Below are 15,658 nucleotides of genomic sequence, written 5' to 3' on the forward strand. Positions count from 1 at the left end.
GTTGATCTCTCTCTGTCTCTCTGTCTCTGTCTCTGTCTCTCTCACTCACTTGATGCTTGTTTCAAGACAAGCCTTTAAGACCCAGACACTCGTTTTCCTGACAGCCAGGCACCATCTGGTCTCCTCACCACACTTAGGAATAGCACCCATGTCTTGAGCAATGAGGGTGAGCTTCGGGGAGGGCCCTGCCATAGGAACTAATTGTTCTTAGACTGAGGCCAGAATTAAGTGTGAGCACCCCCCAAACATCATGGCCACATAAGGTACAGCCCATCCCCACAGCTTCCTGAAGCTGTAGGTTTCTGTAATACCCTTAGGTCGAAAGCAGACTCAAAGGGCCAAAGCACTGGAGCCTGGGTGTGCTCCCAAGTCTGAGCGCCCCCAGGGGTTTGGATCCGCCATGACAGGTGCCTCTCAGAGTCACTGCTTCAGTGCACATGGTTAACAAGGCCTGCACGTGATCCCACCTGTGTTCCCACTCGCTCCGCTCCAGAGGTCACACGGAACCCTTTATATAACGACCGTGCCTCTTATACATCGGTTGTTTATTTTTAATCCACAGTCTTCCGTGGAATCCAGCCCTGTGACATGGGGGGGGGGGTGGCAGCCTGTAGGAGGGCAGTTCCGTTCTTTGCAGACTTTTCCTACCATCGTTCATTGTTTCAAACCAGCAGCCTTGCTCAAGTCTGTGTGTGACTGCAATACCTACTGGATCCAGAAATGAGCGCCCTTTGAATTTGGCCGCCAAAGTCCCCCTCCTCACGGGAGGCTGCGAACGAATGACAGGTTCACCTCTAAGAAGGCTTCTGGGGCTTCTGGTCAGCGGATGAGCCTGTATTGTAGGGTGTCACCCTGGTTCGTTCTCCCTGTAGCACATACAGTCTGCGTCTTAGGGTCTGTCCCCCTCGCTAGAACGCCGCCCCCACCCCCACCCCCGCCCCCCCAAAAGCAGGGATCCCAGTTTGCTGGGAGCTGCTTGCTTGGAACCATTGCCTGTCTGTTTCTCGCATGGGTTGGAGGCATCGTTGGCTGGCTGGGAATGCAAACGCCAGGGCTGGGTCCTGTACTTCCAGGGAAGGGCCGGGTTGTGGCAGGTGAGGCCCTTTGCGTGGGTCAGAGTCCTCCAGGTAGGACGCGCGGGCCTGTCTGGTCAGTAGGGCGCAGTTCGCAGGCGGCTACATTTGGCTCCGCCCCCACTAGACCCGCCTCTCACAGAAGCCCCGCCCCGGCAGGCACCGCCTTGCGCAGAAGCCCCGCCCCCACCGTCAGCTGCGTTCGGGCCCGCGCGTCCCGCTCCGACCTTGCAGCGGCGCAGCGCCGGCGGGAGGCGGGGAGGAAGGAACCGTGCGAGCGAGCGCGGCGTCCGGTGCGGTCTCCAATGAGCGGCGCGGAGCCTGCGACCCAGACAACCCCAGCCCGCTGCATCCCCCTTCCCGCGGCTCACCTGGGGACAGGTGACAGGTAAGGGCGCGCTGGCTCCCAGACCACGAATCCGAGGCACGGCACGGAGCTGGCACGGGCTGGAAGAACCGGGGCACCCCTGGGCCGGCGTGGGGAGCAGGCGCCTTCCCTGAAGATGGGAGCCGCCCTGAAGCCCTCTCGGTTCGCGCCCCCGCACCCCGGGTCTCAGCCCCCAACACCGCTGCTAGTCTTCCGAGCATTTTTTTAACTCCTCTGGCACCTGCGCCCCAGGGGAGGCTTGAAAGAGTTAAAGCGGGCCCTGCGGAGGCTGGCCCTCGTCTGACGGCTCTCAACCCCACAGCGGACATGCCCAGCGATGCCCACCACCTGGCTGTGGGAGGGGAAGAGAGGGGTCCCGGTCTGCCCCGTGGTCTGCCCTGCAACCCCCTGGCCCTCAGCCCCGCTGGCCCATCAGTGAGCCGGTACCGCACATCCAGTAGCAGTTAGGTCTGAGGGCATTCAGCCTTATTTTTGGATCTCTGTTTACACAGGGTCCCCCCTCCCAGGCCCAGCGTGGGTTACCCTACCTGTAAGCTGCCCTGCCGGCTTATCTTTCAGGGACAGGTGCCAGGCACCGAGAGAAGCATCTCACAGGGACCACTTTCCTGCTCATCAGCCCAGTTACCTGGAGCAGCTTGCCTTCATCTCAGTCCCAGAGTGGGGGCAAGGCCGGGGAAGCACCCCCTCAGGTGGAGCATGGAGTGCTCAATAAGAGTGGAGGTGGGTTTGTGCACAGCCAGGTCCCTGGCTCCAGAAACCCTGAGGCCCAGCCCCACACTGAACTGGCCCGGGGGTCTGCTGAGTAAGCATTCGGTGGGCTTTGTGACAGAGGCTATGGCGCCCATCCCTTGGAGAGAGAAAGCTCACCCCCAGGAAATGGGCCAGAGGGTCAACCGAGGTCACTTGAGACACCCAGGCCCTTGGAGTCCCTGGAGCCCCGGCCGCCAATAATTCATGGTGCTTAGCACCCACTCCCCAGCCTCAGGCTCTTCATTGGTGAAATGGGTGTGAGGACCTCCCAGGGCTCCTGGTGGCAAGATGAACCCAGCAAGTGTCCCAGGTACCCAGTACACTGACACCCCCCCACACCCCAACAGTAGCTGCTGTGGTTGTAGTAAGGATCTTGGGGGTGGTGCCAGACGGTCCTGTCCTGCAGTGACCCTACACAATACCCCCTTCAGCTGGAGGGGGGAAAGCCTTTATCAGGGCCTCCAGTTGAGATGGGGTCACCTGCTCATCCTCTGCTGTCCTTAGCATCCTGGGGACACACCCGGCCCTGGACTGGGCTGCTTTGGCTTCTGGCCACCACCTTGTCCCTGTCCCTTGGGTTACACACGTCACCCACATGGCCACGGTTTGCCCTCCAGCTCCACCTGGTCTAGCCTGCTACGTCCTCTGAGCTGGGGGGGTGGGGAGCCAGGACTTGCCACTAAGTAACCCTGCCCCACCAGGCTTGGGAGTGATCTCTTCCCTAACCTCTACTGGGAAATGTGAAAACTATGGGGGTGTCCTCCTCCTCCAGGAGTGTTACCAGTGTTGGCTTCTGCTCCCTCCCTGGAGTCTGACTGAGTGAGGAGCCCTGGACAAGCCTCTCCACTCTGCCTTTGTGAGCTCATTTCCCCATCTGGAAGCTTATGTGAGGCTGGGGTTTCAATTTTGTGGATTTGATTGAAGCTGAGCAGTTGGGGTGTCCAGGTGGGTGACTAACAAAGCAAGACCCCACCACTTGGGGTGGAGGGGTGTGGGTGAGACCACCCAGGGCCTTGGGTTAGGGGGTATGGGGGCCAGGGGGAGAGCCAGCCAACCCCCCCTTGAGCTGCCTCCTGACTCTAGCTCCCACTTCTGACCCTAGCACCGCTCCCAGGTACCCTCTGGGGTGTGGGCAACAGCCGCGGTAGCTGGCAGGACCTGGGGCAGCGGCATGGCACGGCAGTGGGTTGGCCAGAAGGTTGGATGGCACAGGGCCAGGAGTTTCCCTCCCGGCTCTGACTGAGTTCTCCCACTCAATCCCCAGGCCTCTGCATTGCAGCAGACAGCCGCGGGAGCAGCTCCGTGCCACCCTGGAACAGGAGGCCAGCCAAGGCTGTCCAGGGGACCCCTGCCCCCACATCCCCCCCCCCAAGGGATCAGTACTAACTAGCAACTGTCGGCTCTGGAACAGTCTGAGACTGCACCTCAGGAGAGGGGACACCTGGGGACAGCCAGCATACAAACTGGGGGATGCCCACATCCCACCCTCCCTGCATCTCAGGGACCCCTCCTCGGAGTTGTCAGGGGAAGCTGCTTACTCATGCAGAGGTTGTTTGGGAAGGTCGGGGCTGGTGCTACTTTCCCTCTGTGTGACCTGGGGCAGGTTCCAGGGCCACTCAGGGCCTCGGTCTCATCGACTGTAACATGGGACCTCGGGGTCTTGTGAGGGTTCGTACACCTGAGTCACTTAGAATGCCAGGCCCAAGGCGGCGCCGTCCTTTCTGCTGCTTGTCTGAGCCCTCTGATGGAGCACGCCGCCCGCCTCCCTGATGATGCCTGTTATAGTGGAAGATGTCCTCGCTCAGGGTCTGCCAGCAGGGCATGTGAGAGCCGGGGCACACCTGGGCAGGGTGACAGTGCAGTGTCCGGAAAGCCGTGGGGAGGGTGGAATAAGCCGTCTGGGTGCAGAGCGCTGGCCCGTGGATCCTTCCATCCTGAGTCTGGGCTTTTGTGGGCTGAATGATCTGGGGTGAGGAGGGACTTTGCTCCTCTGTCCCTCTGTTGCATAGTGGGCTATATTTCGGGTTGCTAACTGCAAGGTCAGCAGTTCAAAACCACCAGCTCCTCCATGGGAACAGCATTGAAGTTTGCTGCTCCCCTAAAGATTTGCAGTCCCGGAAAAGACTCCTAAAGACCTTCAACTATTTACAGCCTTTTCTTTTTTGTCATTTTGTTGTTTTCTTTTGTCGCTTTGTCTTTCTCTGTCTTGTTTTTTGTGTGCATATTATTATCTCTGCAGGTCTATCTAGATAAGATAGGCTGGATAAACAGTCTGGAGGAGAAAACATGACTGATGGCTCTGGGGGGACATGGGAGTGGGGGAGGCAGGGGAAAGGAAGTGGTGTTAACAAACCCAGGGACAAGGGAATAATAACTGATCCAAAATTGGTGGAGAGAAGGGTATAAGAGGCTGGTAGGGCTTAATCAAGGGCAATGTAACCAAGAGGAATTACTGAAACCCAAATGAAGGCTGAGCATGATAATGGGATAAGAAGAAAGTAAAAGGAAATAGAGGAAAGAACTAGGAGGCAAAGGGCATTTATAGAGGTCTAAATACAGGGGTGTACATATATGTGCATATATTTATAGGTTTAGTATTAAGGTAGCAGATGGGCATTGGGCCTCCACTCAAGTACTCCCTCAAGTACTTCCTTTGTTCTATTAAACTGGCATTCCATGAGTCTCACCTTCCTGACAAGATAGCTGAAGATAAAGCAGGTGCATAAGCAAATGTGGTGAAGAAAGCTGATGATGCCCAACTATCAAAAGATATAGTGTCTGGAGTCTTAAAGGCTTGAAGGTATAGCAATGATGAAACATGCAACTTTCCTCTAGTTCATAAATGCTTCCTCCCCCACCCACTATCATGATCTGAATTCTACCTTACAAGTCTGGCTAGACCAGAGGATGTACATGGTACAGATAGGAACTGTAAACACAGGGAATCCAGGGCAGATGATCCCTTCAGGATCAGTGGTGAGAGTGGCAATACTGGGAGGATGCAGTGAGGGTGGAGTGGAAAGGGGAAACCCATGACAAGGATCTACATATAGCCTCCTCCCTGGGGGACAGACAACAGAAAAGTGGGTGAAGGGAGATGGTGGACAGTGTAAGATATGACAAAATGACAATTTATAAATGATCAAAGGTTCACGAGGGAGAGGGGAGTGGGGAGGGAGGGGAAACAATGAGGAGCTGATACCATGGGCTCAAGTAGAAGGCAAATGTTTTGAGAATGATGATGGCAACAAATGTACAAATGTGCTTGACACAATGGAGGTATGTATGGATTGTGATAAGAGTTGTATGAGCCCCCAATAAAAGGATTAAAAAAAAAGATGTGCAGTCTCAGAATTCCACAGGGGCAGTTCCGCTCTGTCCTATAGAGCCACTATGAGGCAGAATGACTCCAGGGAGTGAGTTTGGGTACCTCAGTGCTCCCACCTGAAAAATGGGAGGGTTGTATAGGGTTTTGATCGGACCAGAGCTGTGGGGTGGGGTTCTCCGAGGGCCCCCTTCACCACCATGTTACCCCTCCCAAGGCCCCTCCCCACCACTTGGTGGCTCTAGAGCTTTGCCTGTTGGGAGGGGGCACTCGGGCACACCCATCCCAGCTCCCAGACAAGCCTTGTTCCCGACTGCCTGGAGTGCCCCTCCAGGTTCCAGGGTCTCCCAGCCTCAGCCTGAACCCTGAAGAGCAGTGGGTTGGGGTGGGGGTGAGGGGTGGCAGGGCCACAGTGGCTTTGGACAAGCAGACCTCAAGCCCCAGGGCTGGCCTAGGCTGGGGAAGAAAGATTCTGGAAATTTCCAAGCAGGTCCAAACACCTTTAGAGTAGGCGTGTCAAACTGGTGGCCCTCGGGACATGTACAGCACCCCCCCAAATTTAATTTTTTGTGGTCTACAATGCTCTGAAATAAAATGAAAATAGAAAGATGTTATGAAGAAAATAGCGCTTAGGGGAGATCAAGGCAATACCGTGCACACAATTCCCTCGTTACATTTTATTTCAGAGCATCGTGAGACACAAACAGGTACCCTGGGGGCCCCTGCTTTAGAGGATCACTTTACATCATGGGCAACTTTGGGCTGGATGGACTGAAGGCCCTGTTTGAGGAGGAGGGAAGCAGATAGGCATCAACTGAGCATTGAGTATATAGGTGGCACCTCCCCTGCCCTAGATGCTGTGCCCAGACCCTCACATCTGACAGAGAAGACACAGCTTCAGAGTCCGTGACTGGCCACCATTTACCCAGCTCCTCTGCTTATCTCAGAGCCCGAGTGGTCAGGGGTTCAAATCCACCAGCCACTCCAAGGGAGAAAAATGAGGCTGTCTGTACTGCCGTGGAAATCCCAGGGTGCTGTGCTCAGTCCCCCAGGGTGGCTCTGGGTCGGAACCAACTCCATGGCACAGAGTGTGGTTTGTGCCTTGCTGTGACTGCCAGACCCTGCACACCTGCCCCTTCCCTCTGGGGACCTCCTCCCCTTCTTCACACATGTGCGGCTCACCCCTGCCTCAGGGATCTGGCATGGTCTGCTCCCCCTTTGGCAGTGCTTTCCGCCCAGATGACCCATGCACTGCCTGGCTGATCTGCTCACTCAGGTGTTACTTTTCCCGGTGAGCTCCTGCTGGCCCATCCCCCTAGAATCCCATTCACCCACATCTCCTGCATCATACTCCGATGGCACCTATAACCCTTACCTCTGAACAGAGGACCCCCCACTGCCTGCAGGTTGATCCCAGCTCCTCTCCACCCTGCTGGACAGAGCAGAGCTTCTCCTCAGGGTTTCCATGCCTGTCCAGCTTCACCATGGTTGACTGGCTCCACTGTCTCCCGCAGATTGGTGCGTGGGGTTGAACCACCGAGCCTGCAGTTAGCAGCCCAGTGCTTAACCCATGGTGCCACCGGGGCTCCTGACAGACGTTGTGGTTCCCAATGTCTGTGTTAATTCTCCCCCAGGAACACGGTCTTGTTGGCCCACACAGGCCCAGGGTCCCTGTTCAGTCCCCAACCTACATCAGTGGTATCTGACGTCCTCTGACCCTCGTTCCTGCCTCCCCTACAGGTCTGGCCCTGCTCGGAGGATGATGGCCCAGCCACCTCAGTGGAACTAGAATCACCCCCCTCCCCCCACGCCAGTTGGCAGGATGCGGCTGTGGAAGGCGGTGGCAGCGACGCTGGCCTTCATGAGCATGGACGTGAGCGTGACCACGGCCATCTACGCCCTCAGCCACCGGCACCGCAGCCTACTGGAGGACATCCGTGACTTCAACGTCTTCGATTCCGTGCTAGACCTGTGGGCGGCCTGTCTCTACCGTGGCTGCCTGCTGCTGGGAGCCGCCATCGGCGTGGCCAAGAACAGCTCGCTGGGCCCCCAGCGGCTGCGGGCCTCCTGGCCGGTCATCACCCTCGTGTGCCTGGGCGTGGGCATCTTCGCCATGGTCAAGCTGCTGCTCTTCTCCGAGGTGCGCCGGCCCATCCAGGACCCGTGCTTCTGGGCCCTCTTCGTGTGGACCTATGTCTCGCTGGCGGCCTCCTTCCTGCTCTGGTGGCTGCTGTCCACGGTGCGGCCCGACGCCGAGTCCCTGGAGCCGGGGGTGGGCCCTGAGGCCGAGGGCTTCGGCGAGCAGGCGTCGGGAGCCACCATGCAGAAGCTGCTGTCCTACACCAGACCAGACATGGCCTTCCTGGTAGCTGCCTCCTTCTTCCTCATCGTGGCCGCGCTGGGTAAGTCTGCTCCCCTTTTGAGTGTTTCAATCCCCTTGTTCCTGTGGGATATAGAAAGATGTTTCCCCAGCCTTGTCTCCCCCAAAGATAGGTCACACATTAGAGGCTCTTAGCCAGCACGTGGTGGGAGGTCAGATGCATTCAGCCTTCAGACTACTGTGGGGGGAGGCCCACTCCCTGCATTAAGGACAATGGATTACTTCATCCTGAAGGCATTCAGAAGTCAGTCTGGTCCCTGTGGGTGGGTTTACACCCTACAGATAATGGTTTCTATGGAGAGCCAGAGAACAGGTCAAACCTGCTCAGTGACACCCAAAGTAAGGCTGCCATCCTGAATCTAGAATCCGCCCTTCTTGTCACATGTGTGCCCCCAATCCCTCTTCTTCCTATTGCGTGTATGCCCCTAGATCATCCCCCTCTCATTACTGTATAACCTATAGTGCATCCCCTTCCTGTGACATGGGTCCTTACCTGTAACTAGGGGGCTTGCACACCCCCAAAAGAGATATAAGCCCCAGTAATAAACCTCGCTCACTAGCTCCGGCAATTCCCACCTTCCACATTCTCACGTGGATCACTGAGCGGGGCTGAGGGGAGCATGCTACCGTGAAATGTGTCTGACTCTGTTATTTCAATCTCTCTTCTATCTCTCATGCTCGCTATGACTTCTCTATAATCTTTACTTATTATCGCCGTACACTTGCGCCTACTGGACCTGTGAGGATGTGTTAGGGGTGGGCTACCCGGACGCGTTCCCAAGTCAAATGGGTGGAAAAGGTCAACCATGGTACCATTCCCTCCTAATTCTGTACCCATTGGTGCCCGCTCCCTCCCTGCCCAGGGCCTTGGTGGTGGTCCCTGCTGTCGGGTCGATTCCAACCCGCAGAGACTCCAGGTAATAACAGGGTAGAACTGCCCCGGTGGGTTTCCCTGGCTGTCGTCTTTACTGAAGGGGCCCTGGTGGTGCTGGGAGTTAGGTGGGTGCCTTCGCCAGGACCTCCTCGACTAGCTGGAGACAAAGGTTCTAGAAACCTCTGAGCAGGCAGGAAGCCACTTTCATTCTTCTCTGGGTGCCTCGCTCCATGCAGTGATGGGCAAATAAGGGTGCCCGAGTCGCCCTCTCCTCCACAGGCTGTGGAACCCTGCTTTCTCTCTCACCCAGCACCATCTGGGGTGTATCCCCACCGATTGCACCTCACCTGTCACACAGCTGCGTCTGGGTAACCGTATTTGCTTTTGTCGGTCTCCTGTTGGGGACTCTGAAGTGGTTCCCCGTCTTTTTAATCTGACCACAAATAACCTCGTCTGGACACAGTTCAGAAGGAGCACCACATTGAAACACCCAGTTGCCGACCCCGTGGTACCCCCACCCCAGCGGCTCCAAGGAAAAAAGGCCCAGTGATCTGTTTCCCAAAGGATTTCAACCCAGGGAACATTGCGATCAAAGATTCTGCAGCAGCATCCTGATCAAAAGGGGGGACACGCGGAACAAGAATTTCAACCGTTTTTGGAATCCAGACTTCCTGGAGCCGTGGAAGATGGATGACATCCCCCTCCCCCCACCACCACCACCAAACTATTGCCCCTGAACTGGAGACCATTTTTAAACCTTAAAAAACAAATCTCCTGAAACCTTCATGAAGCCAAACCCAAGTTTAGCTCAACAGGTAGAGCACTGTGCTCCTTGAAGATCCATCCTGGGGCAGTGGGGTCAGCCTGGCCGTGGCAACCTGGAAGTTTAGGTGGGAATCGTGAGGGCCAAGTGAGTTTATGTTGATGACAACGAAGACAGGCACGAGCAGCTCGGGCAAGGAGAGCGGAAAGTGCGGCCCAACTTACACCCTTCCATCGGTGCCACTGAAGCTACCTGGGCCAAACCTGGGCGGTGTGGCATTTTGTGTGTCTTCTGCAGCAAGCTCATTATTAAAGAATGGTGGCCATCTAGAGTCCTGCGGGGCAGCTCCATGTTGTCCCCTGGAGTCACACCAGGACCGCACCCAGCAACGGGCACAGATGTCGAGGTGAGACAAAGTTTTTGTAGTAAGTTGTCTAAGTCTAGTCTGAAATAGAAAGTCCCAGAGCCTCTTGCCAATGGTTAGACTCAGTATTGTCTGACCAAACTGTGATTTTCGTCACGTACGCACAGGTGCCAGTGTGTTCGGGCTTGCGTAAGATGTATAAATTTTTTTTTTGAATAAGGTGTATTCTTTTGGTACACCTGGTCTGAACGCTTTGAAAAGCCCACTCCAGAAATATGAGCAGGGAAACTCCATGGGTCCCTGGGTCATTGAGGCCTGGGTCCAAGTCCAGGTCCAGTTCCTCCCCAGCTGACTGACGCTGCATCTTCCCAATCCTGTTTCCCCTTCTGTGAAAGGGGCGCAATCACTAGAGCTCTAAGCGTGAATGAGCCCAACAGTAGAAGTATTGGGCTGTTGACCTCAAGGCTGGCGGTTCAAATCCACCAGCTTCTCTGCAGAAGCAAGATGAGGCTATCTGTTCCTGTGGACATTTACAGCCTCAGACTCCTAAGGAGCAGTTCTCCTCTGTCCAGTAGGGTCGCGATGGGTCAGAATAGACTCGTTGGCCATGGATAGAGTTTACAGAGTGTGTTAGACCGGGTTGACTAGAGAAACAAATCCAGAGACACTCATATCTATATGTAAGAAAGAACTTTATATCAAGAAGTAATTATAAATCAATAAAACATCCCAGTCCAGTCCAGATCAAATCTGTAAGTTCAATATTAGTCCATGAGCCCTATATTATCTCATGAATTCCTCTTCTGACTCACGCAGCACATGCAGCGATGCTGAATGCAGGAAGATCATAGGCCGGTGGGTAGAAAATCCTGTGGGTCCAGTGGCGGTGGACATATCCCCAGGGCTCTGGCTGCCATCAGTGTGGTTTATCCAACAGGAATGTGTAGCAGAGAGTGTCCCACCTCCAGGGAGGAAGAGAAGTCCCAGCATCCTCATGAGAAGACCATGCCCGAGACTCCACCCCTGCATTCTTAATTTACCAAGTTGACCTGAAATTGCATAGCTACCACAAATAGAACCAGGAGTGTAGCCCTTGGCCCACAGCACTGAGTGCTCAGGAACACCAGCTGTTAGGTCTTGTGAGTCCTTCATCCCCAGGACCAGCGGCCAGGGCTGGTTACAAACCCAGAAAGTCCTCAAAGAGCTGGGGTCAACTGAAGGCTGGCTGGTCCCATAGCCCCTCCTCCGGCTTATTGCCCTCCCTCCACCCCCTCGGTCCCGGCCCCTAAATGGTTGTATGACTTGGAACAAGTTGCTCTAAGCCTCAGCCTCCTTTAACCTAAAGTGGGCACATTAACAGCACCCCTTGCAGTGTGTGACTGTGAGGGTGAATGTGTCCACAGGAAAGTGGCTCCTTGGATGGCTCCCGGCGCACAGGAAGTGCCCAGGGAAACTTCCCGACTGCAGGCCTTGGAAAGAGCCCAGAGACACTGTGGTCAGGTGGGTAGTTCAAACCCATCAGTTGCTCTGCAGAAGAAAGACGAGGCTCACTGCACTCAGAAAGCTGTAGCACCCTGGAAACCCCAGGGGGGCAGTTCCGCTCAGCCCTCTGGGGTCCCTGTGAGTCAGAATGGGCACAGCTCTGGGTGTGGTGTGGGCTTGGGAGGAGTGTTGGGATAACTTCTTCCCATCCCATTCCGCTAGATGCTCCTGTTCTGCTTCAAAGCCCCAGGGCCCTGGGGAGCCTTCTCTGATACACCTCTGTGGCCATTTGCCCTGGATCGTCATCCAGATGCTATGAAAAGCACCCAGATGGCCTCCAGCTTACCCCACCAAGCCAGGAACCAGGCCTGACTCAGGCCAAGTCCAGTACCCAACCCAGAGCTGGACTTGCCAGTGGAATGTGAGGGCTTGGGTCGTCTCCCGTGTCCCATAAGCCATTCCTTCCTGGTCTACAAGCTTCCTCCCAGTGGTAGCCAGCTGTCTCTGGTGACCCAGTCTCCCCCAGTCACCAGGGGGAGAAACGGTCTCCATTTGTCTCGCGCCTTTGAGTTGCCCTCAGATCCGCTCTGACTCTTGGCGACAGCGTGGACAGCCGAGCAGGGCGTTGCTCTGTCCTGCACCATGGCCACCATCGTCAGTGCCTGTGCCCGCTCTACCCAACGGCCCTCACCGTTGGATTTGCATGTCCCAGCCCTGCTGCATTCTGTTGGCTCGCCCCACTTCAGAATGAACACAGAGAAGGATGTCCTCTAGCCCCTGGCCAGGTAGTTTGGCGTGGACTAGGGAGTGCTTCCAGCTCTGCAGAGGTCCTCTTAGAACATTCCACCGGAATTCCGTCAATTCCTGGAGCCTTGCTCTTCACCAGTCGCCTTCAGTGCAGCTTGGACATCTTCCTTCAGTACCACAGGCTCTGGATGCTATGTTGCTCTTGAGATCACTGGGCGTCCACAGTTCTTGCTGACGGGGTTGCGTTCTTTCCCCCCATGACCGGGTGTGTTTTTCCCCCATGATCTGACAGACAGCGGTCTGCATGGCGTGCTCAGTGCCCAGCCAAGGGCTCAAAAACTGCTTCTTCTCACCCTCAGTCCTTGCTGGAAACCGACTGGTGTCCTTTCTTCCCTTTGTGTAAACTGAGGCAGTGTCAGGAAAAGCCAGCCCCTAACACATCACTACGGGTCCGGTAGGCACAATTGTACAGTGATAAGTAAAGATCATAGTAAAGTTATAGAGAGCATGAGAGATAGAAGTGAAATATTGAAATAAATGGAGTCAGACACGATTCATAGTAGCATGCTCACCTCAGCCCCGCTTGGTGGTCTACGTGGAGGGGGAGCGAGATATTTAATGCAAGCCCAGGCTTTTATCTTCTCTGGGGACATGCAAGCTCCCTAATTACAGGTGAGGACATACGTCACAGGAAGGGGCTGTCCTATGGGTAATACAGTAATGAGAGGGCGTGGTCTAGGGATATACACGCAATAGGAAGGGGAGGGATTGGGGGTATACATGTGACAAGATGGGCAGATCCTAGATTCATGAAGGCAGCCTAGCCTTGGTCATCCTTGGACGGGTTTGACCCCTCTGGGGTCTCCAACAAGGAAAAAGACAACTACTATCCTTATCAGAAGGGAGTGGGCCCTATTTGTTGTGGGATAAACAGTGGTGACTCCTTGCTCTAGATGGTTGATAGCTCTCAGGGAGAATAACCCCTGACTACTTCTGATGACCTCCAAGTATAGTCATTCATAAGCAGCTGTTTGGCATATATTTGGGGAAGACAGATTGGGAGAAATCCTTCTGTATCCCACAAGGCAGGACTTCAGCCAGACGGAACTGAACAGCGGGGCTAGAGAGCCCCTTTGGGCCAAGTACTCCCATGGCCTCAGATGCTCCACTGTGCTACCTGGTGGCCTTCATGTTAAGCACCAGCAGAGGACACTAGTGCCCCACGAAAGATCTTGCTACCAGGCAGCAGAGCCAGGGTTCCCGAGCACTGCCATTCACTCAGTTATGACTCACAAGGGCCCCAGCTGTGTGCGGGATTGCACATTGGGGTGCTGACTGCCAACTTGTCAGGGGAAGCCAGCCCCTAACACATCATTATGGGTCCGGTAGGCGCGATTGTACAGTGATAATAAGTAAAGATCATAGTAAAGTTACAGAGAGCATGAGAGATAGAAGAGAAATATTGAAATAAATGGAGTCAGACAATCCATGGTAGCATGCTCACCTCAGCCACGCTTGGAGGTCCACGTGGAGAGAGAGAGGGAATCTTTAATGCAAGCCCAGGCCTTTTATCTTCTCTGGGGACATGCAAGCCCCCTAATTACAGGTGAAGACATACACGTCACAGGAAGGTGATCTAAGAGTATCCACACAATAGGAAGAGGAGGGATTGGGGGTATACATGTGGCAAGATGGGTGGATCCTAAATACAGGATGGCAGCCTAACTTTGGATGTCACAGAGCCAGCTTGGCCTGTTCCCTGACTCAGCTGATAGAGACCATTATCAGTGAGGTGTGAACTCCACCTACAGGAACCAAGCTAATGGGCGCAGGCCCCCACCCCTGTGGTGTGGGGAGACAGCAGTCTGGCAGGGACTGCCTTCAGGGAAGATGCCTGTGAGCATCTGACCTCCCCCCACACCATGCCAGTTACCCACTCTGTGAGTGAAAGGTGAGATTTTCTGCTCCCATAAAGATCTAAAGCCTAAGAAACTTAGGGGCAACCCCCTTCAGTCCTGTAAGGTGGCTCCCCACCATGCGTTGAGATTCTCTCACTGATCTGTAGTGAGCACCTGCTGGACCCCCGAGACCTAGTGGTTACCCATTGGTTTGAGATTTGCATGGTCGGCAAAGCCACCAGTCACTCCTCTGGAGGAAGACTGCACTTTCTACTCCTGTAAACAGTTACAGTCTCGGAAACCCACAGAGGATGCTGTGAGTCACACCAGCTCCACGGGGAGCAGACCACAGGGGCATCGTGAGTCACACTGGCTCCATAGGGAGCAGACCACAGGGGCCCGTGAGTGAGTCACACCGGCTCCACAGGGAGCAGACCACAGGGGCCTGTGAGTCAGTCTACTGTATACCTCACCCCAGGGACTAAACTCCAATTGTTGGAAGTTTCTTTGCTAAAACCACAGACCAGGAGACTGCTCGGTTCAACATCGTCCTCACAACCACTCCTACAGTGCATCCACTGTGGCAGCGACTGCCCGTTGATCTCTCTCACAAGGGCCTGCCCCGCCTCGTTCTCCTCATCTGTAACTTAGGGGTGGCCGGGGACCCAGCAAAGTGCCTCCTCATCCATCGGCGTCGAGAAATTGAGGGTGGGGGGGTGGCTCGGGGAAGGAACCCAACTCACCGCCCCTGAGTCCCTTCTGATTCACAGTGACCCTGTGGGACAGAGCAGAACTGCCCCCCTAGACACTCCAAGGTCATCATCTTTATAGAGAGGCACTGTCACCTGTTCCAGCCACAGAACTAGCTGTTAGGTGCACCCTCCTGACCACCCGCAGCCGAGTGCTTAGCCCGCGTACCACCAGGGCTCCTTCATAGCCTGCCCACCCAAACCCGAGATGGCCACGCCCACTATCAGGGGAGTCTTGTCTGCCTCACAGAGACCCTGTAGGACAGAGCTGAGCTGCCCCTCCGGCTTTCGGAGGCCGTGATTGTGTCATGGGAGTGGGGATATCCGTATCTCTCCTGTGGAGCAGCTGGTGGATTTGAACGATGACCTTGGATCAGCAGCTCCTTCTTTCCTTCCGACTGGATGGGTGGGAAATGCCCAGGGTGGGGACCCCACCTCACACGGATGTTGGCTGTGCCACTCCACTGCCAAGCCTCCTGGAGATGCCTCCCAGAGGGGCAACCTTCGGACGGAAGTAGTGCTGCAACACACACACACACACACACACAGCTGGGTGGGAAACCATCCCTGGGACACTTGTTAGGGCCCAAACAAAAGCCCCACCCCGAAAACAGCGCAGGGCTGGAGTGTGGCTCCCTGTGCCCTGGGAGATGGGCTGATGCCCCCAGCCCCAGCGTGCGTGTCCCCCCAGGCGAGACCTTCCTCCCATACTACACGGGCCGGGCCATCGACAGCATCGTCATCCAGAAGAGCATGGACCAGTTCAGCACGGCTGTCGTCGTCATGTGTCTGCTGGCCATCGGCAGGTAGCCACTCTCAGCCCCCGTCTGGCCTCAGCCCCATGCCCCAGGTCCCAGTGGGGTGG

General features: G+C 55.5%; 1 protein-coding gene across 1 annotated transcript in view; it reads left to right on the top strand.

The window, feature by feature from the left end:
- The first annotated feature begins 1,303 nt into the window (after window positions 1–1,303).
- ABCB9 (ATP binding cassette subfamily B member 9) overlaps window positions 1,304–15,658 on the top strand; it is a 33,759-nt gene continuing 19,404 nt past the window's right edge. The window contains exons 1-3 of the mRNA XM_075534374.1: window positions 1,304–1,461; window positions 7,277–7,938; window positions 15,485–15,599. Coding sequence (XP_075390489.1) covers window positions 7,359–7,938; window positions 15,485–15,599 — 695 coding nt within the window. The 5' untranslated portion in view covers window positions 1,304–1,461; window positions 7,277–7,358. The remainder of the gene's footprint in view (window positions 1,462–7,276; window positions 7,939–15,484; window positions 15,600–15,658) is intronic.

The sequence above is a fragment of the Tenrec ecaudatus genome, chromosome 16 (assembly GCF_050624435.1).
Source record: "Tenrec ecaudatus isolate mTenEca1 chromosome 16, mTenEca1.hap1, whole genome shotgun sequence".
Taxonomy (NCBI): Eukaryota; Metazoa; Chordata; class Mammalia; order Afrosoricida; family Tenrecidae; genus Tenrec; species Tenrec ecaudatus.